This window comes from Taudactylus pleione, unplaced genomic scaffold (genome assembly GCF_031769625.1).
Source record: "Taudactylus pleione unplaced genomic scaffold, aTauple2 ptg000145l, whole genome shotgun sequence".
NCBI classification, from domain to species: Eukaryota; Metazoa; Chordata; class Amphibia; order Anura; family Myobatrachidae; genus Taudactylus; species Taudactylus pleione.
The window spans coordinates 4,012,900-4,037,835 of record NW_028284547.1 but is presented as its reverse complement, the minus strand read 5'-3'; the positions used below and the strand labels follow the sequence as shown (position 1 = coordinate 4,037,835).

General features: G+C 46.8%; 1 protein-coding gene and 1 pseudogene across 3 annotated transcripts in view; one reads left to right on the top strand and one right to left on the bottom strand.

Annotated features, from left to right (window-relative positions):
- The window catches only part of LOC148522637 (uncharacterized), a 233,626-nt gene extending 210,677 nt beyond the window's left edge, over nt 1-22,949 (top strand). The window contains exons 1-2 of one of the 2 annotated variants that reach the window (XM_088473993.1): nt 7,168-7,313; nt 21,087-22,949. In XM_088473993.1, the coding sequence (XP_088330119.1) occupies nt 21,274-22,059 (786 nt within the window). In that variant the 5' untranslated portion in view covers nt 7,168-7,313; nt 21,087-21,273 and the 3' untranslated portion in view covers nt 22,060-22,949. Of the gene's footprint in view, nt 1-7,167; nt 7,314-21,086 lie in introns of those variants that run through there. The other variant, XM_088473994.1, reaches the window with a different exon arrangement.
- Nucleotides 1-24,936, bottom strand: part of LOC148522636 (uncharacterized) — a 764,886-nt pseudogene that overhangs the window by 638,741 nt on the left and 101,209 nt on the right. The gene's annotated exons all lie outside the window — the stretch shown is intronic.

The following is a 24,936-nucleotide window of genomic DNA, read 5'->3' as shown; positions in this document are numbered from 1 at the left end:
TTGGCAGCGTCTCTCCACACCAGTATGCCAGCACCATCTACCTCCTCTTGAATCCTTGGGAAGTGACACTGGATTCAATAATATACATGTGGGTGCTGCTCTAATAACTGCTGTAATGTTGCAGAGCTAATGCTGGAGATAATATAATGTCACTTTTAAGTTCCTGTTGTTCTGTGAGTGTTGATGATCCCTGTTGCCTATCATTTTTAAGTACAGCAATATGCAATAAGACCTAAACATCTTCTCAATTGTTTAAGTGTCTTTGGTACAGGTACTTTTTGATCAGTTCAGTCATATCTAACCAACAGCATTGTGAACTGCCTATATTCTATATTTGTAAAATCATTTCTACTGGTTTGAAGCAATTAACATCTTAGTTTGTAAGCATACATCATTCAGCTGTTTCAAAAAATCATGAACTGATAAAGCATTTTGTTAGGGAAGCTGTACATCACTATTACTAATCCCTCTTTTGCAGCAATCAAAAAAAAATAATATCTACTCCTGTTTTTTTTATAATTACAGCTTGTGTCTGCATTCTCTTATTCTTCATACAAGTTACACAGACAATATCAGTTTTCCTAGACAATCACAAATACTAAATTTCATTATTAATGCATTCAAAATCAATCCTTTTTCCAATCTTGCAATGCCAATTTTTTATTTATGGGCGTCCCCATAAAAAATGGCAACTCACTTGCATCAATTGACTCAGAACTGGCACATTTACTCTTTCGATTCCTGCACAACTTCTGCGCAGTCATAAGCATTCAAACATGTCACATCTAATCAACACAATTGATCCAAACAAATCTACTCTTCACCATAAGTTCACTCAACTCTCTTTTATCACATACACATGGGCCCATTACATCGTTTCGGTGAACTTCTGCATTCCAGACATTCCTTTGTCATCAGCAGAAACTCTATCACAGCGTGCCTTTACAATACAAAATACATGGCTTAGCAATAGCAATACTATAAATATACATTTTGAAAATGAGAAAACTACTGTATATAAAATGCAACATTTCTCTGTAGTTTTAATTTAGGTGGGCATCTAGGGGTTGCTTCTCTATTCTAATTCAAGTCTAATTCATTTCTCAATCAGACCATTCAGTGTGTCATCTAGATTATATTTATTAACATAACCTCTGCTCCTTCTCCTCACTATCATTTGTGATGTTTAAACCAGTCAGTCTATGGGATGTCAGCCTTTCTCACCACTTTCATCAAATGTTCCACTTTATGATTCCCATAGAGCGTCTTTATCACCTGGGTGGCAGTACCCTCAGGTACCGGCTTACTATAGCCAGTTTCTAATGCTAGAATAGTCCCTTGTCTAGCTTGATGAGTCAAAGGGTCTCAATCAGAGCCGCTTGTAAGCGGCCGTTCGCTCGTTCCGAGCGATGTTCGCACATCTGCGCATGCGTACGGTTTGCAATACGCATGCGCGAACCAGTCAGTGCGGCCGAAAATCGTTTGTTCGCTATATAGCGAATGCCTGCTATTTTGAGTGACAGGGGGAGGCGTATGTGGGTGGTAACAGGGGAAGGTGCTTGAAAATGGGGAGTGGAGATCAGAAAGCAGGCGTGCTTAAAGGTCAAAACGGGCGTTTTAAGGGTGTGCATAATTAAAACAGCAGCGTCATTGACCATGTCACTGGGTTATGTTATAGTCAGAACTGCTCGCAAAATAGCGGTAGGAAAAACCAACCACAAGAATAGCGAGCAGTTCATATGCTGTTCGATGTACTCGATTAATCTAATAAATAGCGGACATGACGTATGGTACGAGCGGCCAGGGGGCGTTTTTTCAAAATTACGACCGCAAGTTTTGTTCGCTCGTTCAGACTTAGAGGCGTCAACAGACCGCAAAGAGCGAACAGTTCATTTGAATAGCCACCCCTTTTTTGTGAACGAACGACCGCAAATAGCATCCGGCTCTGAATCAGGGCCAAAATCCCTTATGACTCAAGTATCAGGCCTATTGGCCCTCCTCTGTAGAGGTGGCCCTCCTCTTTAGAGGTTATTATTCCTGTCCACAGGAATAATATCAAATGTTTATCTTTAGGCTGACAGTCACGGACTGACTATTCCTGTTTTCAGTTATTAACACTATTGACTGGATGTGAATCTCCTCCTATTTCTGAACACACTGTCTGCCAGGCGATACCTTTCTGTTCTTCAGACAAAATTACAACACATTGCTGTAAATGTATCAAATACACCCTCCCAGTACCCGTCTGATAGAGTTTTCTACATCTAATGGAATTTCAAGGGATTATTCTACTTCATAAACACACCTCTGAGTGTGGCCCTCTTCTGAAGTTGAATCAGTGGGCAATAGCAATAGTTACTCGACAAATGTAAATTGGACAGGTTTGGTACATAACAAACAAGACTTCAAACATTCACCTATCATTCACTTAGCATATAACGACAGAACAATAACACCTTCAGGGTTACCAATAAACACTCAGGACTGACCTCAAGGACATAAAGTTAGGTGAAATGAGGGTACAGATGCCAGGAGAGCAAAAACATTTTTTACTCACCCGGGATTTTGTCCTGGCATCTCCACCCTCAGAACATGCCCCGATGTCCTGTCCACTGGTAAGCTCTGCTGGGTATCTCGGTGGGGACTCCAGCTGAGTAAGATGGTCCATGCCCTAAGGCAGTGGACTGAGGGCCTGATTCAGAGGCGCTCACTCTGAATCAGGGAAAATTTCTTTTTAACAAAAATCTGCCTCCATGCTGCTTGTGCGGGAGGCCTGGCGATGGTCGCGATTATTGGGACCATCGGGCTTGCGACGAGACCCTTGTGGTAGGGTCTCATCCACCGCAAGACCCAGTGAACTTGCTGCTCTAATAGAGCAGGAAGTTCACTACTGACATCACGTGTGATGTCAGTAGGGCCGCCCACAAACGCCAGGCGTTCCTTCGGGAACGCCTCCATTTGTGCAGCCACCCCCCCCGACCCGCCTACAAAACAGGGCGAGCTGTCGATCAACATCGACAGCCTCCCTGTTTAGTAGCGAGCCCCGGAGCGAGTGATTTCTCACTCGCTCCGGGGCTCGCGCACGCCGTGCGTGTGCACTGCCCGACCATCGACCCGCTTGCGGGTCTGAATCAGGCCCTGAGTTCTTGGCCCTCCAGGTGCTGGGAACTGCCGGAAAGAAATACAGAACATACACATGGTTTCAGTATCTCTTCAAGTTTAATGTCCCAACCGTTCACATATTTATACTCTTTAAAGTTGCTTAGGCAATACATCTGTTCAGAATACACGTTATTTCATCAGCTATTCACAGAGAGAGGCCCATTATTCATTATCAGCAGAGTACCTTAACAGAATTTGAATAAACATTCCTTATCACATAACCTTGTGCGTACATGTTACATTTTCCAAGCTTAAAGACAGAAATTCTATTTAGAATTGAAATTAAAAAGACTATTTAGAAGATCGATTCTATACTTTTACAGACTGTGGACCTCATTCATAGCCGCTCGCAAAATGCGAGCGCTCGCTCTGAATGAGGGCGGCCGCTTCTATGTTCAGAGCCGGCGTCCTGGCCGCTCACTAGGCTGTGGGTGACCACCCACATCTTTAGCGAGCGGCCAGGTTGATGGTCTTGACCATCGGGGCTTGCGACGAGACCCTTGTAGTAGGGTCTCGTCTACCACAAGCTCCAGTGAGCTTTCGGCTCTATTAGAGCCGGTAGATCACCACTGACATCACGAGTGCCCCCAAACGGCAGGCATTCCGTTGTGTAGCCACCCCCCGCCCACAAAACGGGGCGAGCGGTCGATCACCATCGACAGCCACCCCTTTTGTAGTGAGTCTTGACGCAAGAGAATTTCTCTCTCGCTCCAGGGCTTGCGCACCCGCAGTGCGGCCGCTGCGCTTGCGCAGGGCCTCAACATCGACCCGCTTACGAGCGCATAGGTGCTTGCGAGCGGGTCTGAATGAGACCCTGTGGCTGTTATAGGGCCTGATTCAGCATGGATCGCAATTGCAACCACTTACACAGATCGGTCGATGTTGTGTACTGCGCACGCATTTTCACCGTGGTGCGCGTGCACAGCGGCTGTACTACGATTTCACTGCAATCACGCAAAACACAGGAACCCATCGCACAGTGAGTGACAAGAGGTCAGCGATTGGGGGTGGTGATGGGGTGTGGTCAGAGGAACGCAGACGTGCTTGTGCATTTGAACGCCATTGCATGGGTATGCATAAATTAGCCAGTGCAATGGTATACGCAGCCTGAGTACGCACTGTGTGTGACGAGACTTGCAATTTCTTAGTCAGGTCAGACCTGCTGTAATTGTGTGTGAGGCATCGATGTTACTCGATGTTCCCGATGTGTACACAGGACTGCAAGGTATTATGGATATGAGATAGCGGTAGTGGGCGTCTCTATGCTGGCTGTGCGAAGGCTTTACGATTGCAATCATTAGCATATTATCGCAGCAGACCTGTGTGCGTAATCGCAGCTGTGATTGCAATAGCGATCATAGCAGCCGGATGTTTCATCCGAGACATGCAGGGACACGGGCTCCTTCCCTGTAATGTCCCGGGGAGCTGCTGGCCAGTGCGGGGGGTCCTGCACATGCTCAGTCCCTCAGACTGCACATGCACATCCGCCATAGCCGGGGAGGGTTTCAGTGGATCCCTCAGCCAGCTAATTATGCGAGGTGTAGCCCATAGGCTAGCTCCACCGGGGCCGGCACAGGCAGACTCGTCTCAGAGGGAGAATAGCAGCCGGCGCAGCGTGCATGACGTCATGACCGCTGTATCAGGGAGGAGCCGCCAGCCGGGTTAGGTCTGAATGAAACACCAGGGAAGAGTAATACAGGCAGCTCAGCAGGTAAGTGTGGGGCGGGGACAAGCTGGGCTAGAGAATCATGGGGCAGGCCGTAGGTGGTGAGGAGCTGCAGGTGAAGGAGAGCGGTGTAAAAGACAGGGGCTAGGGGAGAGGGGGGTGTGATGGGTTCTGGGGAAGAGCAGTGTGTGTGAAAGGGGCTGGGAAAGAGGGTGTCTGTGTGACAGACATAGTCGCTGATGAAGAGGGGTCTGTGTGACAGGAAATGGGGAGAAGGGTGTGTGACAGACACGGGGCTGGGAGAGGGGTGAGTGATTGGCTGGGGAAGAGGGAAGGGTGTGACAGACACAGGGGCTGGGGAAGAGTTGGGGGGGTGACAGACACAGGGGCTTTGGAAGAGTGGTGTTTGTGAGAGATACAGGGGCTGGGGAAGAGGGAGGAGGTGTGACAGACACAGGGGCTGGGGAAGAGGGAGGTGTGACAGACACAGGGGCTGGGGAATAGGGAGGAGGTGTGACAGACACAGGGGCTGGGGAAGAGGGAGGAGGTGTGACAGACACAGGGGCTGGGGAAGAGGGAGGAGGTGTGACAGACACAGGGGCTGGGGAAGAGGGAGGAGGTGTGACAGACACAGGGGCTGGGGAATAGGGAGGAGGTGTGACAGACACAGGGCTGAAGAAGGGGGGGGCACAGGGGGAGGGGAAAATCAACCTGAGAGACACAGGGGCTGGAGAAAATGAAGCCAAGAGACACAGGGGGAGGGGAAAATTAAGGAAAGAGACGCGGGGACTGGGAAAAAGGAAGCAGAGAGACATGGGGGCTGGGGGGGAGGTTGAGAAAAAGGGGGTGTGACTGACACGGGCTGAGAAAGAAGGGGTGAAACAGGGCTGAGAGACACAAGCTGGGGGAAATTAAGTTGAGAGACATGGTCTCGGAAAAATTAAGCTGAGAGACACAGGGGCTCAGGAATAAAGATGAGAGACACGGGGGCTCGGGAATAAAGATGAGAGACACGGGGGCTCGGGAATAAAGATGAGAGACACGGGGGCTCGAGAATAAAGATGAGAGACACGGGGGCTCGGGAATAAAGATGAGAGACACGGGGGCTCGGGAATAAAGATGAGAGACACGGGGGCTCGGGAATAAAGATGAGAGACACGGGGGCTCGGGAATAAAGATGAGAGACACGGGGGCTCGGGAATAAAGATGAGAGACACGGGGGCTCGGGAATAAAGATGAGAGACACGGAGGCTCGGGAATAAAGATGAGAGACACGGGGGCTTAGAAATTAATCTGAGAGACAGAGTGAAGCAGATAAAGCTGAAAGAAATGGGTGGGGGGATAATGATGCTGAGAGATACAGGAGATATGAGTGGATGACTGCAGAGGCACGGGATGAGGCTGGAGACAGGGATGTTACTGGAGTAACGAGATTGAGGCTGGTGCAACACAGGTGAGGATAAGGCTGAGAGACACAGATGGAAATGAGTCTGGAGAGACACAGGGGATGAGCCAAATGCTGACCTGCATGTACCTACTGGGAGGGGATGGGGGCCCAAAAACATGTGTGTACCGGGCCCCAAGAGTTCTGTTGCCGGCCCTGGGGATACGTCAGCCTGCGGCAATGGAGCGTTCACAGCAGGCATAGGAGATACATACGGGGGATACTTAATATTTGAGGTAAACCTCCGAAAACTGGTGTTTTCGGTGGTTATACCTCAAATACACTTTGATAAATGGGCCCCTAGGAGAGGGTTTGTGGGGTACAAGCTAGGGATGAGCTTGAGGGGGCCTGTGAGGGACATTGTGTGGATAAGCATCAAGGGGTGTGCGAGACATGGTGTAGGTAAGCTGGAGAGGACATCTGAGGAACATGTGGGGGAAGGGGGATGTGAGAGACATGCTATGGGTGAGCAGGAGGTGGTGTGTGAGGGACATGCTGTGTGGGGAGAATGTGATGGGGGGGCAGGAGGGTGTATGTGAGGGACATGCTGTGTGGGGAGAATGTGATGGGGGGGCAGGAGGGTGTGTGTGAGGGACATGCTGTGTGGGGAGAATGTAATGGGGGGTGCAGGCGGGTGTATGTGAGGGACATGCTGTGTGGGGAGAATGTGATGGGGGGCAGGAGGGTGTATGTGAGGGACATGCTGTGTGGGGAGAATGTGATGGGGGGGCAGGAGGGTGTATGTGAGGAACATGCTGTGGGTGAGGAGGGGTATGTAAAGGACAGGATGATGAGCCATCATGCACATTGCTACAGCGGTCACATGACCCCGCCGCCATGTTTCCCCATTGAATGCCCGCCCCACCTTCTCTTCCTCCCTCCGCTCCCCCCCATCTGCTCCTCTTTATTTCCGGTCCCTTCCCTGTGTCCCCGCCCAGTCTCCTCCCCTCTGACGGTCCCGGCCGGAGTGTACATACATCGTGGAGGCGGCGGCGGCGGCGGGAGTACTCGGTGGAGGCGGTGACGGTGCCCGGCAGTGAGGTGAGCGCTGTGCCCGGTGTAGAGCATTCATCCCCCGTACATGGATGGGGGGCGGGGGGGTGTAGTAACATTGGGCACATTATACCTATACTGTATACATAGATATAGGGATCTCTCATTATCCCAAACATCTGCTCTCTCTGTTCAGGTACAAACGCTGCTCTGCACCTCCCAGTTATAGTGTAACATCACCCAGACATATATAGTAATAGCCGGGCTGCACCTCCCAGGTATAGTGTAACATCACCCAGACATATAGTAATAGCCGGGCTGCACCTCCCAGGTATAGTGTAACATCACCCAGACATATAGTAATAGCCGGTCTGCACCTCCCAGGTATAGTGTAACATCACCCAGACATATAGTAATAGCCGGGCTGCACCTCCCAGTTATAGTGTAACATCACCCAGACATATATAGTAATAGCCGGGCTGCACCTCCCAGGTATAGTGTAACATCACCCAGACATATAGTAATAGCCGGTCTGCACCTCCCAGGTATAGTGTAACATCACCCAGACATATAGTAATAGCCGGGCTGCACCTCCCAGTTATAGTGTAACATCACCCAGACATATATAGTAATAGCCGGGCTGCACCTCCCAGGTATAGTGTAACATCACCCAGACATATAGTAATAGCCGGTCTGCACCTCCCAGTTATAGTGTAACATCACCCAGACATATATAGTAATAGCCGGGCTGCACCTCCCAGGTATAGTGTAACATCACCCAGACATATAGTAATAGCCGGGCTGCACCTCCCAGGTATAGTGTAACATCACCCAGACATATATAGTAATAGCCGGTCTGCACCTCCCAGGTATAGTGTAACATCACCCAGACATATATAGTAATAGCCGGTCTGCACCTCCCAGGTATAGTGTAACATCACCCAGACATATAGTAATAGCCGGTCTGCACCTCCCAGGTATAGTGTAACATCACCCAGACATATAGTAATAGCCGGGCTGCACCTCCCAGTTATAGTGTAACATCACCCAGACATATATAGTAATAGCCGGGCTGCACCTCCCAGGTATAGTGTAACATCACCCAGACATATAGTAATAGCCGGTCTGCACCTCCCAGTTATAGTGTAACATCACCCAGACATATATAGTAATAGCCGGGCTGCACCTCCCAGGTATAGTGTAACATCACCCAGACATATAGTAATAGCCGGGCTGCACCTCCCAGGTATAGTGTAACATCACCCAGACATATAGTAATAGCCGGTCTGCACCTCCCAGGTATAGTGTAACATCACCCAGACATATAGTAATAGCCGGGCTGCACCTCCCAGTTATAGTGTAACATCACCCAGACATATATAGTAATAGCCGGGCTGCACCTCCCAGGTATAGTGTAACATCACCCAGACATATAGTAATAGCCGGGCTGCACCTCCCAGGTATAGTGTAACATCACCCAGACATATAGTAATAGCCGGTCTGCACCTCCCAGGTATAGTGTAACATCACCCAGACATATAGTAATAGCCGGGCTGCACCTCCCAGTTATAGTGTAACATCACCCAGACATATATAGTAATAGCCGGGCTGCACCTCCCAGGTATAGTGTAACATCACCCAGACATATAGTAATAGCCGGTCTGCACCTCCCAGTTATAGTGTAACATCACCCAGACATATATAGTAATAGCCGGGCTGCACCTCCCAGGTATAGTGTAACATCACCCAGACATATAGTAATAGCCGGGCTGCACCTCCCAGGTATAGTGTAACATCACCCAGACATATAGTAATAGCCGGTCTGCACCTCCCAGGTATAGTGTAACATCACCCAGACATATAGTAATAGCCGGGCTGCACCTCCCAGTTATAGTGTAACATCACCCAGACATATATAGTAATAGCCGGGCTGCACCTCCCAGGTATAGTGTAACATCACCCAGACATATAGTAATAGCCGGGCTGCACCTCCCAGGTATAGTGTAACATCACCCAGACATATAGTAATAGCCGGGCTGCACCTCCCAGGTATAGTGTAACATCACCCAGACATATAGTAATAGCCGGGCTGCACCTCCCAGGTATAGTGTAACATCACCCAGACATATATAGTAATAGCCGGGCTGCACCTCCCAGGTATAGTGTAACATCACCCAGACATATAGTAATAGCCGGGCTGCACCTCCCAGGTATAGTGTAACATCACCCAGACATATAGTAATAGCCGGACTGCACCTCCCAGGTATAGTGTAACATCACCCAGACATATAGTAATAGCCGGACTGCACCTCCCAGTTATAGTGTAACATCACCCAGACATATAGTAATAGCCGGACTGCACCTCCCAGGTATAGTGTAACATCACCCAGACATATAGTAATAGCCGGACTGCACCTCCCAGTTATAGTGTAACATCACCCAGACATATATAGTAATAGCCGGGCTGCACCTCCCAGGTATAGTGTAACATCACCCAGACATATATAGTAATAGCCGGGCTGCACCTCCCAGGTATAGTGTAACATCACCCAGACATATAGTAATAGCCGGGCTGCACCTCCCAGGTATAGTGTAACATCACCCAGACATATATAGTAATAGCCGGTCTGCACCTCCCAGGTATAGTGTAACATCACCCAGACATATATAGTAATAGCCGGACTGCACCTCCCAGGTATAGTGTAACATCACCCAGACATATAGTAATAGCCGGACTGCACCTCCCAGTTATAGTGTAACATCACCCAGACATATAGTAATAGCCGGACTGCACCTCCCAGGTATAGTGTAACATCACCCAGACATATATAGTAATAGGCGAGGCTGCACCTCCCAGGTATAGTGTAACATCACCCAGACATATATAGTAATAGGCGAGGCTGCACCTCCCAGGTATAGTGTAACATCACCCAGACATATATAGTAATAGGCGAGGCTGAATTTCTCTTCTTATTCCTCAGAACAGATTATATTAAAACACATTTTTGCATTGTAAAAATGGTAAAGTGCATCCAATACACAGATTTAAATTTTATTTTGGTTTGTCCAATATGGTATTTAGCCATGTAATAGGCTGGCACAGTGGGCACAGGCACCATATTTTACTATCGTAATAAAAAGCTAATAGCAGATATATTGGCCAATCAATTGATCAGCCAGTATATCTGGTGCCTGTCGGCCAGTGTGTACCAGCGATATGCCTGTGCTGCACAGCCGATGCCCTTATGTCTGCAGATGTATTGGAGCATCGTACTGTGTCTGCCGTCCTCCCATACAATTGCAGCAGGGGGAGGAGGGAGCGACACGCCAGATGACGGTTGTTCAGTGTCTATGGACAACCATCATTTGCAAATATATCTGCAGATCGCTCGATCTGCATCTGTTATGTTGGTCATAGAATAGCGCGATTTCAGGCTGATTGCCTGATTTTTGAAGCCTCGTACGATGAATCGTATGGAAATTGTGTAATTTTTAAGGTAGGATACGATCCGATGCGCGCTCCTGCCACTCTTTAAAACGTATCGTATGATCAGATGTGCAGCCCATATTATTCGTCGCAATCGTATGCTGATTGTGCCGTGTATTTGAGCATGCGATGCATCTTGCTTCCGACCAGTGTCATTTGTTTGAAAAAAAACAAACACTTATGCACGGACGGGTCAGGGATATCTGTGATGCATGCATCTGTCTTTAATAAAATAGACACAGAGGCAGGGATGGTTCAATGAGAGCCATCCGTGCATCTTTGAAAAAAAAAAATCGGTGTGCCGCCACCCCTTCAAAGAGAAACAATCCCCAGGCTTTTAGTGACCCAGTGCTGGTTGTGCAACATGCGGGGGACAAACGACGTAGTGGTTCCCCGTATGTAAGCACAGCCAGCACCGGGTTAGTCAGAACCAGCCCTGGTTGCCAAAATACGGGGGACAAACTACGTAGAGGTCCCCCATACTTTGCGCAACCAGTACTGGGTTCTGATCTGGTGCTGGAAATACAGGGGGGAAAAATGCGTAGGGTCCCCCTGTATTTTCCAGAACCAGCACAAGACATTTTTTTAGCCGGGGGCTGATGTCACTGCCCGGGGAGCCCTTTCACTGGGTCCCCAAGCCAAAGCATCAACCCTGACCGCTAGTCAGCCCAGGCCAGGGATCCCTTGGAAGTTGGGGACCCACCAATAAGGGTTCCCCCTCTCCAGGGCACCCCATGCCTAGGCTGATTGTCCAGGGCTATCCCCGGCACTTCTGGGGTGGTGGGTGTCAGGTTGATAGTGTATTGTATGGTGTAAAAATTAGAAGTAAGTTATTGTCTTTGCTGTGGAAATACAAGTCCCAGCAAGCCTCCCCCACATGCTGGTACTTGGAGAACCACAAGTACCAGCATGCGGGGCATTATGGGCCTGCTGGTACCTGTAGTCCCACAGCAAAAGCAATATTAAAATAATAAACAGGACACACCATACACAGTAAAAGTTTATTAAACATGTATGCGCACACATTTTCACACACATGCACACATACCTATGTATCCCTGTAGCCATCGGTCCCCTTGTCCATGTAGATTATCCATAGGGTACCTGTTAAAATAAAATATATATATCCACACTAGAGTGTGCCCAGAGTCTATAGCGCATGAGCAGGTCACCGGTAAAATGGTCACGTCGGCCGTTTTCCCTGTACTGCGCATGCGTAAAACGACAAGAAAATGGCTGCGGTTGCCATTTTCCAGCTGTTTTTACAGTGCATACATCGGTGAGGTAAGTATAATATGGGTGCAGGATGTGCGATGGGGGTCCCCCCTGGACCCAGGGGCCCGTGTGCACAGCACACCCTGCACCCATTATAAATACGCCCCTGGACTGAGGTGCCATATAAGTCACCTGTGCTCAACCATGGATATCTCTAAAACCTGAACTGTTGTGGAGCCTTGAGGACTGCATGTGGGAACCTCTGCCCTAGCATATCATGTATATAACATAGGGCAGAGTGTGCAGCAGAGTGTTGATAGAAGTCTCGCTTATAACCTGTATATGAGTGTCTATAAAGTACGGTATAATATATATATTTTTCTTGTTCTATTTATTACCACATTACAGCAGTTTAGCGTCTGGCAATGTATCCTGGGGGTCGGGTGATCTGTTTGCTGCTCCTGTGTGTGCTGTTTCCGTCTGGTCCACGTTGGCTTCCCGCTGACTCCCGGCCGGCGATGTTGAGGTGGCCGGGCAGTGTTTGGGGTTGCAGTAGGTGCCTTCCCTACTTAAGTTTTGGGCTTCTGAACAGTCAGTGATCACTGGTCATTTCTCCGTCCTCCTCCTACTTGACCTCTTCGCAGCCTATAACAACGTGGACCAATCTCTCCTCCTCCAATCCCTTCTCTCACCAGGTCATTGCAACTTGGTCCTCTTGCGTCTCCTCCTTTGGGGGTAATTCAATTAGCCTCCACTAAGTGCAGAATGCTGCTGTTTCTTCTTCACCTCACGCTGATTACGATTAGGTGGGGGGGGGCGACATAATCCCCTTTTCCATACCGCGCAGAGAAAATGCCGGTATCTTGGTGCATTAGATGACAAGAGGTGTGACTGGTTTGGTAACGAGCATTACCTGACTATGGCCCATATTCAATTAGCCGGGAAAATCCGAGATCCCTGAAATAGTTTTGCCGGCTTTTCGTGTGTCTCTATATTTTGTGGACGCGGAAAGTCAATGCAATGTAATAGGCAAAAAAGATTCGCCTCTGAATCGGTGGAGAAAAGAAGTGCATTTTTTTTTTATTTAGGGGTGCAAAATTGGGGAAATCACCCAAAACCCTTGGGACAGCCCGCCCAAAGGATAACTGCATCAGAAAATCCCCCCCCCAAAAAAAAAAAAGCGGAACACCCCAAAAAAGTACTTTCATTTTGGGGGCGAAAAAGTACAAAGTGCGGGTACAAGCATAAAAAGTAGTGAAATAGACTTCTCGGTGGTCTGCAAATATGGGGTAGGTGTTTTTAGGATTGCTGGTCCTTGCAGCAGGTGCGTTTAAAAAAAAAATAAATGTTAAACTTCACTTTAGCGACTTTAAAATATGCTAGCACCCATTTTCAAGTACCCTACATTTCACAGGACTACTTATTTTCACACAAAACTACTGCTTAATACCATTATACACCACTATTATAAGGGCGCTAATAACAAGCAATTGTGAAAATTTAAGTACCCAAAATACCTTTTATTAGTACTAGTTAGTGCATCTTTTCGGGGGGGTGTCAGGCTGATAGTTTCCCTAATTTTGACAGCACTTTTCGCCTGTTTCACATTACCTGGGTCCAGTTTTCGCATACTTTGGAATTGAATAGCGGGGGAGCGCACGACAAGTTTCTGCGTCGAAAACACGTGATGTTGTCAGAGTCCGGCACGCAAAACTTTTCCGCAGGGGCCAAACTAATTTAAAATGGCCCATTGTTTTTTTTTTTTTTACAGGAGGTCAGAATATGATTCAACAGGTTTTATTATGAAACATTAATAAACCTTAATAAAGTACTAATTGTCATCCCACATCAGATCACCCGAAAAGAAATGAAATATCCACCACCCATCTCAGATTTTTATGAGATGTCAAAAAAACAATTTCTGCCAAATATCTAGACTGTCAGACTGTTCCACTGAAAATCAATACTTCGGAAACTTTTAAACTATTTATTTATTTATTCATCGCGGCTTGTTTATTTGAAGTGTTTATAAAGGAATTGCCACAAAATTTGGACCCCTAGGGTTACTTTTCCTCCCAAATCCAAACCAGCAGCAAGCCCGACAGCGCTGGAAATCCCAATCGTCATAAGGTAAGTAATGACTAACCTAAACCCCCTAACCCTCCTTAGGGATGCCTAACCCCAACCCCCTCCTGTAAGTGCCTAACCCCCCCCCCCCTTCCCCGCTGCCTAACCCTAAGTCCCCCGGGGGTGCCTAACCCTCCCAGGGGGGTGCCTAACCATAAGTCCCCCCGGGTGCGCCTAAACGTAACCCCCCCACGGCTGTCCGCTTACGGCGTCAGTAAAATGAGTGGCGTCTACATCTAGACGTCGGGCATTTCACCTTCACCGGGATAAGACAGTCGGGAAGCCGGCTGTCTGTATAATGTCAGCCGGCTTCTCGATTGCATCCCATACATTACTACCACAAACACAATCGGCATGGTACTGTTTCATAGTGGAAAAAGCAAAATAATGAAGTTGATGTTTTATTACTGTAGTACCACATACATAATTTACACAAGAAACCATGATGTTAAAACCATACCAGAAAAGTGAACAAAACTGAGGCAATGGTATAACCCTCCTATACAGAAAGCGAAACTAAACAGAAACTGATGGGCAGGGGATTCCCTTTCCAAACTGAAACAGGCAGAAATCTAGTCAATCGTGGCAGCTGCTCCTCCAAAGGGCACATTTGGTAGTCTATTAAATACTGACTAGTGACTACCCTATTACTATCCACTGGGACCACTTTACAGATGAAGAAAATAACTATTGATTCTGAGAAGTGAAGTTTCAAATGCAGTAACCAGTGATTCTGAAACCATCATGAAAAGGCATTGCTGTTACACTATGAAGAATGTCAGTAAGCATGCTGTAATCTTGTCTCACACAAAAGGAGACAGGAATGTATTGAGTTTTGTCACTGAAGTGGGCCAAGAACATGGTGAGCCTCAGCCTTTTACTGTTATTAGGACAGGACAGAAACTCTGCCAGAAATGCAGAATTCAACTGTCACACTGTAAAGAACAAACGGACATAGATATGCCAATAGGAGAGTTTAACTCGGGGGTGGCCAGACTTTTGGACTCTGTGATCTACTTAGAAAACCTTTTGTGATCTACCAAGCCCGAAAAAGGAGGCGTGACATGCAAAAAGGGGCATGATCTTGCAGCAAGGAGCGTGGGGTCTGTCCTGCTGAACTGACACATAGTATCCCCAATTCAAATGACTCCACACAGTAGCACAATCTTATTCACATTACACTACATATAGTGCTCCTGATTCACGTTACACCACATAGTAGTGTCCCTTATTCACATCGCAACACACATTAGTGTCCCTTATACACCTAATGTTCCCCTTATACATTGCACTAGTAGTAGTGCTCCTTATGCAGTGCCCGTATTGTACTTTGCCCCAGTATTAGTGCCCCCAGTAGTAGTGCCCCTTATTCGGTGCCCTCAATAGTAGTGCCCCTTACACATAAAGAAACACAACAAACACTGTACTTATTTGAAGCCCTGCTCCTGCGCTCACCGCCGTCCTACTGCTCCTCCCGCTCAGCACTATGGGAAAAATGTCAGCGCCTCTCTCCCTTCACCCACTGCTGGAGCCGGAGTGCGCTCCGGCTGCCGCTGCAGGGAAGCAAGGTTCTGCCCGGCGCCTGATGGTAACAAAATCTCAGCGGGAGCCTGGCACGTCGAATAGGCAGCGGCGGATGTTCACTGATCACGTGTCCACTGTCTATTATTTGGCCACCCCTGGTTAACTGAACCTGCAGAAACAGATGAGCTGAATGAAAGTATTACAATTTTGGTTGTCCACCAGTGCAATTGCATGGGGGTAAAGAGAAGATATCAGGTGGCATATGCTAAAAGAAAAAAGACCAGACAACTAAAAGCCATTCAAGAGAAGCTTACTCAAATGTTGTCTCTTCCTAGCACATCACTAGAATCACCCAGAAAGTAAGGGGTTCTGGACTGTAGATAGACAGTAATTAGACACCAGATGTTAGTCAACAGGGACAAAAGGCAGTCACAGTAAAGGTCGACACATGATTTTTGTTTTTTAGGGTTAGCCACTTACCGGAGGCTTAGGTACCGGGAGGGTTAGGCACCAACGGGAGGGTTAAGGTGAAGATTAGGGATGGAAAAAAAGTCGACCATGTTTGTGTTGACCTTTTGACTGACAGTTTGTACCGGTCGACCTTCTTGCATGTCGACCTATTGACTAACATCTGGTGTCTATCTAGACATTGTCTATCTAAATACTGTCTATATCTTATACTACACCTGAAAGTAAGCAAATTTTCAGGTTATGATTTACAGAGTCTGATATATGAATCAGAGCAAAAGTGAGAAGAGGCGCAACAACAAGAAGTAATAAAAAAATTTAACTCTGGCACCAAACCAATGAACATCATCTCCACGTTTTGTGGAAGCAATCTCCTACGCCTTTCGCTGGCAAGGTTCCCGGCTGCACTAAACACTCTTTCGGAGTACACACTGGAGGGGGGGGGCAACTTGTACTGGGGTCTCCAAATTGCCTCTTTTTTTTTTTTCTTGCTAGTACAGGTACGGACTGTCTGACATGCCTACTTGGATGCTGTCACAGATATAATCCTCCACCATTCTGTCAATTGTGACAGTATCAAATGCAGCGACAGTAGACATATCAGAAATTGTTGGCAGGTCCTTCAGTCCGGACCAGATGTGCAAACTTGGTCCTGCCTGCCCTGCATCACCGCCAGCGGGTTACTTAGGATATCTAAGTTGTTTCCTGGCAACCCCAGTTGCGGGAGAAAATGAAGGCGCCGTTGCAGTGTCACATTCCGCTTCAGTTGACAGTGTTTTCACCAGCAGGTCTTTGCACCTCTGCAGGCTTGTCCACCAGAAAGAGAGAGACCACGTAAGCTTTAAACCTAGGATCGAGCACGGTGGCCAAAATGTAGTGGTCTGATTTCAACAGATTGACCACCCTCGAATTCTGGCAAAGCGAATGAAGGGCTTCATCCACATGTCCCATATACCAAGCAGAATTGCTCCGTCTTAGCTCCTCCTTCACTTTCTCCAGCTGCTTCTGCAAAAGCCCGATGAGGGGAATGACCTGACTCAAGCTGGCAGTGTCTGAACTGACTTCATGTGTGGTAATTCCGAAGGGCTGGAGAACCTTGAACAACACGGAAATCATTCTCCACTGCGCTTGAGTCAGGTGCATACCCCCTCCGTTGCCTATGTCATAGGTGGATGTATAGGCTTGAATGGCCTTTTGCTGCTCCTCCATCCACTGAAACATATAGAGGGTTGAGTTCCACCGTGTCACAACCTCTTGCTTCAGGTGATGGCAGGGCAGGTTCGAGAGTGTTTGCTGGCGCTCCAGTCTTCGGCACGCAGTCACTTAATGATGAAAGTGGGCAGAAATTTTTCCGGGCACCCAAAGCGTCTCCTGCACACCCTTGTCGTTTTTCAGAAAATTGTGCGCCACCAAATTTATTGTGTGAGCAAAACATGGGACCTGCTGGAATTTGCCCAGATGTAATGCCCGCACAATATTGGTGGCATTGTCAGATATCGCAAATCCCCAGGAGAGTCTAAGTGGGGTAAGCCATTGGGCGATGATTTCCCTTAGTTTCTCCTAAGAGGTTGTCGGTGGTGTGCCTCTTACTGAAACCGGTGATACACAGCGTAGCCTGCCTTGGAACGAACTGGCGTTTCTGAGATGCTGCTACTGGTGACGCTGCTGCTGTTGCTGCATAAGGCATCTCCCCAGTGGGCTGTCAGTCATATAGTCCTTAGTCTGCCCTGTTCCACTTGTCCACATGTCCGTGGTTAAGTGGACATTGTGTACAACTGCATTTTTTAGGACGCTACGGACACTTTTTCTGACGTCTCTTTACAGTCTCTGTATCGCCTGCCTAGTGAAGTGGAATCTAGACGGGATTTGGTACCGGGGAAACACTACCTGCATCAATTGTCTAAATCCCACTGCACTAATGGCGGCTACCGGATGCACGTCTAATACCAACATAGCTGTCAAGGCCTCAGTTATCCGCTTTGCAACAGGATGACTACTGTCGTACTTCATCCTCCTTGCTAAGGACTGTTGGAGGGTCAATTGCTTAGTATAAGAAGTAGTGGTGTTCCAACTCCCTCTCTGGGATGATCGACTCCCAGCAACAGCGGAAGCAGTAGACATAGCAATGCAGGATCCTCCGGAAGAATCCCGGATAGGACAGGAGTCAGATGTGCCAGTGACATGGCCTGCAGGACTACTCCTGACTGAGGAGGAAATTGTCAAGGAGGGAGTTGACTGTGTGCTTTGCAGGTGCTTGGATACAACAGGACAAAGGGATTTTGGTGTCGCTGGACTGCTTATAGTCTTAGCCACAGTTTCTGAACTTGGCAGTAACTTTTTATGAATGCGCTGCAGGTGACGTATAAAGGAGGATCTTCCTAGCTGGTTAACGTCCTTACCCCTACTTATTACACCTTTACATATGCAACATGGGGCAAGACAGTAGTTGTTCGGACTTGGACTGAAATATTTCCAGACCAAAGAGGTGGAATGTTTGGTCTTCTGCCCAGGCATGACGATGGGCTTTTTCATCCCACGGACAACAACTGTCTCCCCCAGTGACTGATTTAAAACAAACCACATCACCATCAGAATCCTCCTCGCCAACTTCCTCCTCAGCGCCAGCCACACCAATATCCTCATTCTGTTGTACTACAACAGTGACCTCTTCTTCAATTTGAGTAACAGCAAGTGGACTGTGGGTGCTCCTTCCAGCACTTGCAGAGGGCGTGCTAATGGTGGAAGGAGTCACCTCTTCCCGTCCACTGTTGGAAAGGTCAGGCATCACAACCGCCGCCACACTTGGACTCTCCTTGGGGATTTGTGATATCTTCTTAGAATTAGTACACAGTTCTTTGCTGTGCTTTTGCCAGCTTTACTAGTTTAATTTTTCTAGCGGGAGGAGGGCTTCCATCGTCATATGAAGCTGAACCACTGGTCATGAACATGGGGAAGGACCTTAGCCGTTCCTTGCCACTCCGTGTTGTAAATGGCATATTGGCAAGTTGACGTTTCTCCTCATACGATTTCAATTTATTTTTTAGGGTAATTTTACTGAACTTTGGATTTTACATGCCCTCTACTATGACATCGGCCTTGGCAGACATTGATGGCATTTCATAGTCTGTCATGACTAGTGGCAGCAGCTTCAGCACTAGGAGGAAGTGGTTCTTGATCTTTCCCTATTTTATTTTTATTCTCCGATTTTTTTGTTCTCCAAAATTATTATGGAGTGAATAGCCCCTGTAACAATTATATATATGAGTGTACCCCTACAGCAGAGAGGGCAGCCCCTGGACAGCACAGCACTACAGCCAGCAAGCCCCTATGGACAGGACAACAGCCAGCCCCTATATGGACAAGTACAACAGTAGCCAGACAGCCCCTATGTATTGTATATGGAAAACAGTAGCCAGCCCCTATGGTCAGTGTCAGCAACAGCTCCCTCCCTAGTCACAGTAGCCAGCCGTACTTTATTATTATTATTATTAATAAAATATATATAGTCAATAATCAACTGCACTCGCCGCTCCCAGATCTGGGGTGCAGACCTGCACTCGCCATTCCCAGGACTGGGGTGCAAGTGGCTTGTGACCACATTGCTTAAATAAATAAAATCAGAAAACTCAGCACTTACCATGTTTAAACACTCACAATAATGTATAAATCTGGGAGAGGCGAGTGCAGTGGATTTCTGACTTTGTTTATGTGGTTAATTTTTAATTAACCTTTTGTGATCATAGCTTTCTCATGCACCCCATGTACAAACTCGTTTATAATAACCTGTCAGCTGCCTTTTTGGTAGTATGATAGAAGCTATGTTTGGTGACTGCCTTGCCTTTAAAAGCCATTAGCTGGCAGGTGAGCTTTAAACCAGGTAACTTTTTTTCAGTTTAAACTCTGATAGCAGCTACCAGGTTTCCATCAGTGTGACAGATAGTGTAGGACCTGCAGATAAGTGGGGTCCTGTGATATGGGCTGCAGGCTTAAATGCATTGATCAATCCATGAACCAAAACCCCATTATTTATACATTATTGTGAGTGTTTAAACATGGTGAGTGCTGAGTTTTCTGAATATATATATATATATATATATATATAATGACTTCTACGTGGATCGGCACTCGCATAAATGGTATTCAACAACTCCGGTGCCCTCCGCATAAATCCATACAACAGCAAACAGACGGCAGCACTCAGAGATTTTCATGAAAGAAATGTGTATTAGATATCCATAACAGGCACCCTGTTATGGATATTTAATACACATTTCTTTCATGAAAATCTCTGAGTGCTGCCGTCTGTTTGCTTGTGTGTGTGTGTGTGTGTGTGTGTGTGTGTGTGTGTGTGTGTGTGTGTGTGTGTGTGTGTGGCGACCACGGGACCTTTTATAGAATCCAAAAACCGGTGAGAATCTGACAGTGGGATGATGCTGTTTTGCCTCGATTTCAGATCCGAGCCAGGCGGGAAAGCCCAAGCCTGACTCTGTTCTTGGCTTGGGTGGTTAGGATTTCGGAAGTCCGAACCCGCTCACCCCTAATTTTGCTGTAACATGAAATGCAAAGCAGATAATTTGGATTGTGTTCGGGGGGAAGTTACCCTAGGAGTCCAAACGCCGTGGTGATTCCTTTACAAACACTTGTGATACTTCAAATAAACTGGAATAAATAAGCCGCGATTAGTAAATAATTTTAATAAACAGAAAATTCATTATTTCAGAAAATAACGGTCAGACTTTCGAGAGATTTGGCAGAATATATATATTTTTTTTACATCCCATCTTAACTAAAATATTTTCATAATAATCTGAGATTGGCGGGGGGGGGGGGGGGGTAGGGGCGGCCACATAGTTGGAGTGACCCAGTTGTAAGATTTTTCATTCTCTCTGGGGTATATTTACTAAGGTGAGAGTTTCTGGAAGTTGAGTTGTTGCCCATAGCAACCAATCAAATTCTGCTTAACATTAAACTATTAACATGCTTTTTTTTTTTTTTTACAGCTGAATTAAGGAGCAGGATTCCCACTAAGAATAGAAGACTCTGTGGAAAGGGACATTGTGGGAAGGGACCTTTTTTAAGCCATCTAGAGAGAGAGTATTTCTTCTTGAACATCTAGAGGGTTCACAAAAGCTATTTTTATTTGGAGGATAGAAGAAACCTACAGACAATTTGCTTCTCATCTAATACATGATGAGTCTCACAGGAGAGAAACAGCATCTGTGCTCTGAGTGTGACAAAAGCTTTATATGTAACTCAGACCTTCTCAGACATCAGATGATTCACACAGGAGAGAATCAATTTACATGTTCTGAATGCAGCAAGTGTTTTACCCGAAAGTACACTCTCCTCAAACATCAGAGGATTCACACAGATGAGAAGCCATATAAATGTTCTGAATGTAGCAAGCGTTTTTCCCTAAAGACCTATCTAATTAATCATCAGAGGATTCACACAGGAGAGAAACCATTTCCGTGCTCTGAATGCAGCAAGTGTTTTTCCCAAAAGTCACAGCTTGCTAATCATCAGAGGATTCACACAGGAGCGAAGCCCTTTAAATGCTCTGAATGTAGCATTTGTTTTACCCGAAAGTACACTCTCATTAAACATCAGAGGATTCACACAGAAGAGAAGCCATATACATGTTCTGAATGTAGCAAGTGCTTTTCCAGTAAGCTAAGTCTTGTTAAACACCACAGGTGTCACACTGGAGAGAAGCCATTTCCATGTTCTGAGTGCAGCAAGTGTTTTACAGATGAGCAAGAACTTGTCAGTCATCAGAGGATTCACACAGGAGAGAAGCCATATAAATGTTCTGAATGCAGCAAGTGTTTTACAGATGAGCAAAAACTTGTTATACATCAGAGGCGTCACACAGATGAGAAACCATTTCCATGTTCTGAATGCAGCGAGTGTTTTATCCATAAGTCAGAACTTGTTACGCATCAGAGGAGTCACACAAATGAGAAACCATAGAAATGTTGTTCTGAATGCAGCAAGTGTTTTACTGAAAAGAGAACACTTACTAATCACATGAGGAGTCACTCTGAGGATCTGAATGTTGCATGTGTTTCACAATCAAGTTAAGTCATGTTATGACAATAGGTATGATTCGCAGTTAGAAGCAAAGCATGAGAAAGGAGGTAACTTTTCACTTGGACAAACCATGCTGCAATGCACGGGGGGGGGAGCAATTAATTTATTCTTTGTGCATGAAGGGTAAATACTGGCTGCTTTTGCATGCAGCCCACAAATGATTTATTTTTACACTGCAGTGTAAAGCTTTGACACTCCCCTCACACATCTAATACTTTCTGCACATTTTTACATCCACCTGCAGCACAATATGGTTTTGCCAAGGAGCAAAGTTACTTGCAGTTTTTTTTTTCTCTTTCAGTTCTGAAGCCCCAATATGCATTGAAGGGAGCCAATTTTATTTTCTGAATGTGACAAGTGTTTTATAATATTAATTTAGTTAAAAACAGGAGAGGTCTGACGAGCGGATTTGGGGGCAGTTCCCACCCCAGGATGGTCTTTCTGTTAGGAACGAGGCTTGCAGTATAACAGACAATGGTGATGGTGCTGCCATCCCTGACCCGTGTAATATACTACGCGGTCATGATGCAGACATCCCATTTGACATCAGGATACTTGTGTCGGCATCCCGACTGCCGGAATCTGGAACGTCCAGATGGTGGGTAGGTATAAAGGTGGGATGGGGGTGGTTAGGATTAGACTCCCCCTCCCCCTGGGAGTGTTTGCGTGCGGGGAGGGTTAGGGTTTGGTGCCCCCCCCAGGAGACTTAGGTTTAGGGTGCCTTTAGGGTTAGGCAATCCCTGGGGCAGTTAGGTTTAGGCACCACTAAGGGTGGGTTGGGGGGAGGGGGCAGGGGAGGGTTAGACTTATTACCTCATCACGTTGGGATCTCGTGCTGTTGGGATTCCTGAAGTGGTATTTGAACTGGTGGGTTAAGAGCCGTCTGTATTTCAATACCATTCTTAATATACAGCTGCTCATGCAGGTGCTGGGACTAGTAGAAGAAAGAGTTTTCTATCCAGCAGAGAGTCCCAGCAGCTCCTCTCAGTACTGGGATTCCTTCTATGACTGGCAGAGCTTATGAGTACTGGTTATTACTACAGGAACCCTGCATGCTGCCCTGTATCGCCCTATGGGTTATATTTACTAAACATCAGTTTTTCAAAGCCGTAGTTTGAGTTCCGGATATTAAAGAGAAGTAGTAATACCCACAAAGTCAGGCTTGTTTTACATGTATTACTATCGCCCTTTTAAATTTAGGGCTCAGCAGCATTGAGGATCAATGGCTTTGAAAAACAAATCTTTAGTAAATTTACCCTTCTAAGCCTCTTCCCTGGTCTCTGTTATACCTTCTTATTCTTTCGCTAATACCTTTATGTTCTGATATGACTACTATGTATTATTTGGTAATATTTTTCAAGTAAAACACTGGTCGCCGGCATTATTTTTATTATGGCGCTACAATTGGTCCACAGCTCCGTACAGAGGGGAAACCACAAAGCAGACAGAATAATACATTAAACAGTACGATACCATACAATAATGAATAGATAACACTCAACACAGCCACTGGTGCAAGAAGAGAGAAGGGGGTAAATATTCAGTGCAAGCTAAAACTTGTAGCCATAGGGTTGGACAAAGTTTAGAGCCACTAAAAGAGGTGCATATAAAAAAAAGACAAAAAAGGGACAAATAGCCCATGGAGGATGTGAAGAGTGTAGCTGGCGAGGAAGAGTAGATGAGGGAGGAGGGCCCTGCTCATAAGAGCTTACATACCAATGGGATGGGCAGACAAAAGGATGACACAGGGGAGCTGAGGGCACAAAGCAAGAGTGGGGAAAAAAGGTGGAAGAACGAGGGTGTGGTAACTACGCAGTGAGATAGTTGGTTTGTAGGCGGGTGAGCTTTTATGAACAGGTGGGTTTGTAGCGCTCCTTTCAAGCTATGCAGGCTAGTGTGATGGAGCAAGGAAGATCATTCCAGTGGTGGGTGGCAATACAGAAGAAGTCTTCAATACGGGAGTGAGAAGTGATAACTAGATGGGAGGAAAGACAACGGTTGTTGCCCGACCAGATGGGGGAATATGTAAGGAGATGAGGTTGGAGGTGTAGGGAGCAGTGGAGTTGTAAAGGACCTTGTATGGAAGGGTGAGGAGTTTGTAGAGCGTTCTGTAAGGGAGGGGAAGCCCGTTTAGGGCTTGGCAGAGAAGAAAAGCAGATGTGGAGTAGTAGGATAGGATGATGAGCCTAGCTGCAGCATTCAGTACAGACTAGAGAGGAGCAAGATGGGAGAGGGGGAGGCCAATAAGGAGAAGGTTGCAATAGTCTAGGTGTGAAATATTTTGTGAGTGAAGAATAGTTTTGGTGGCATCCTGGGAGAGGTAGGGGGACAAAGGAGAGGAAGAAGTCAAGAATGACCCCCAAGCTTTAGAGTTGGGGAACAGAGAGAGAGAGCGTTGTTGTCAACAGTGATAGAGAGGCCAGGAAGGGATGAAACTCTTGACAGAAGGAAAACAATTAGTTCAGTTTTGGCCATGATAAATTTGAGAGACAGCGCTGTCATCCAGGAGGAGATTGCAGAGAGGCAGCTGCAGACCCGCGAGGAGGGATGGGGAGTGATCAGGAGAGTAAGAGTTGAGTATCATCGGCATAGAGGCGCTACTGGAGGCTGAAAGAACTGATGAGTTCTCCGAGGGAGGAGGAGTACAGAGAAAGAGCAGACGGCTGAGGATAGAACCCTGCGGGACACTAGACAACTAATGGTGCATATCTGGTTGCTATGGGTTACAGTACAGCCCTGAAATTCAATGCATGTTAT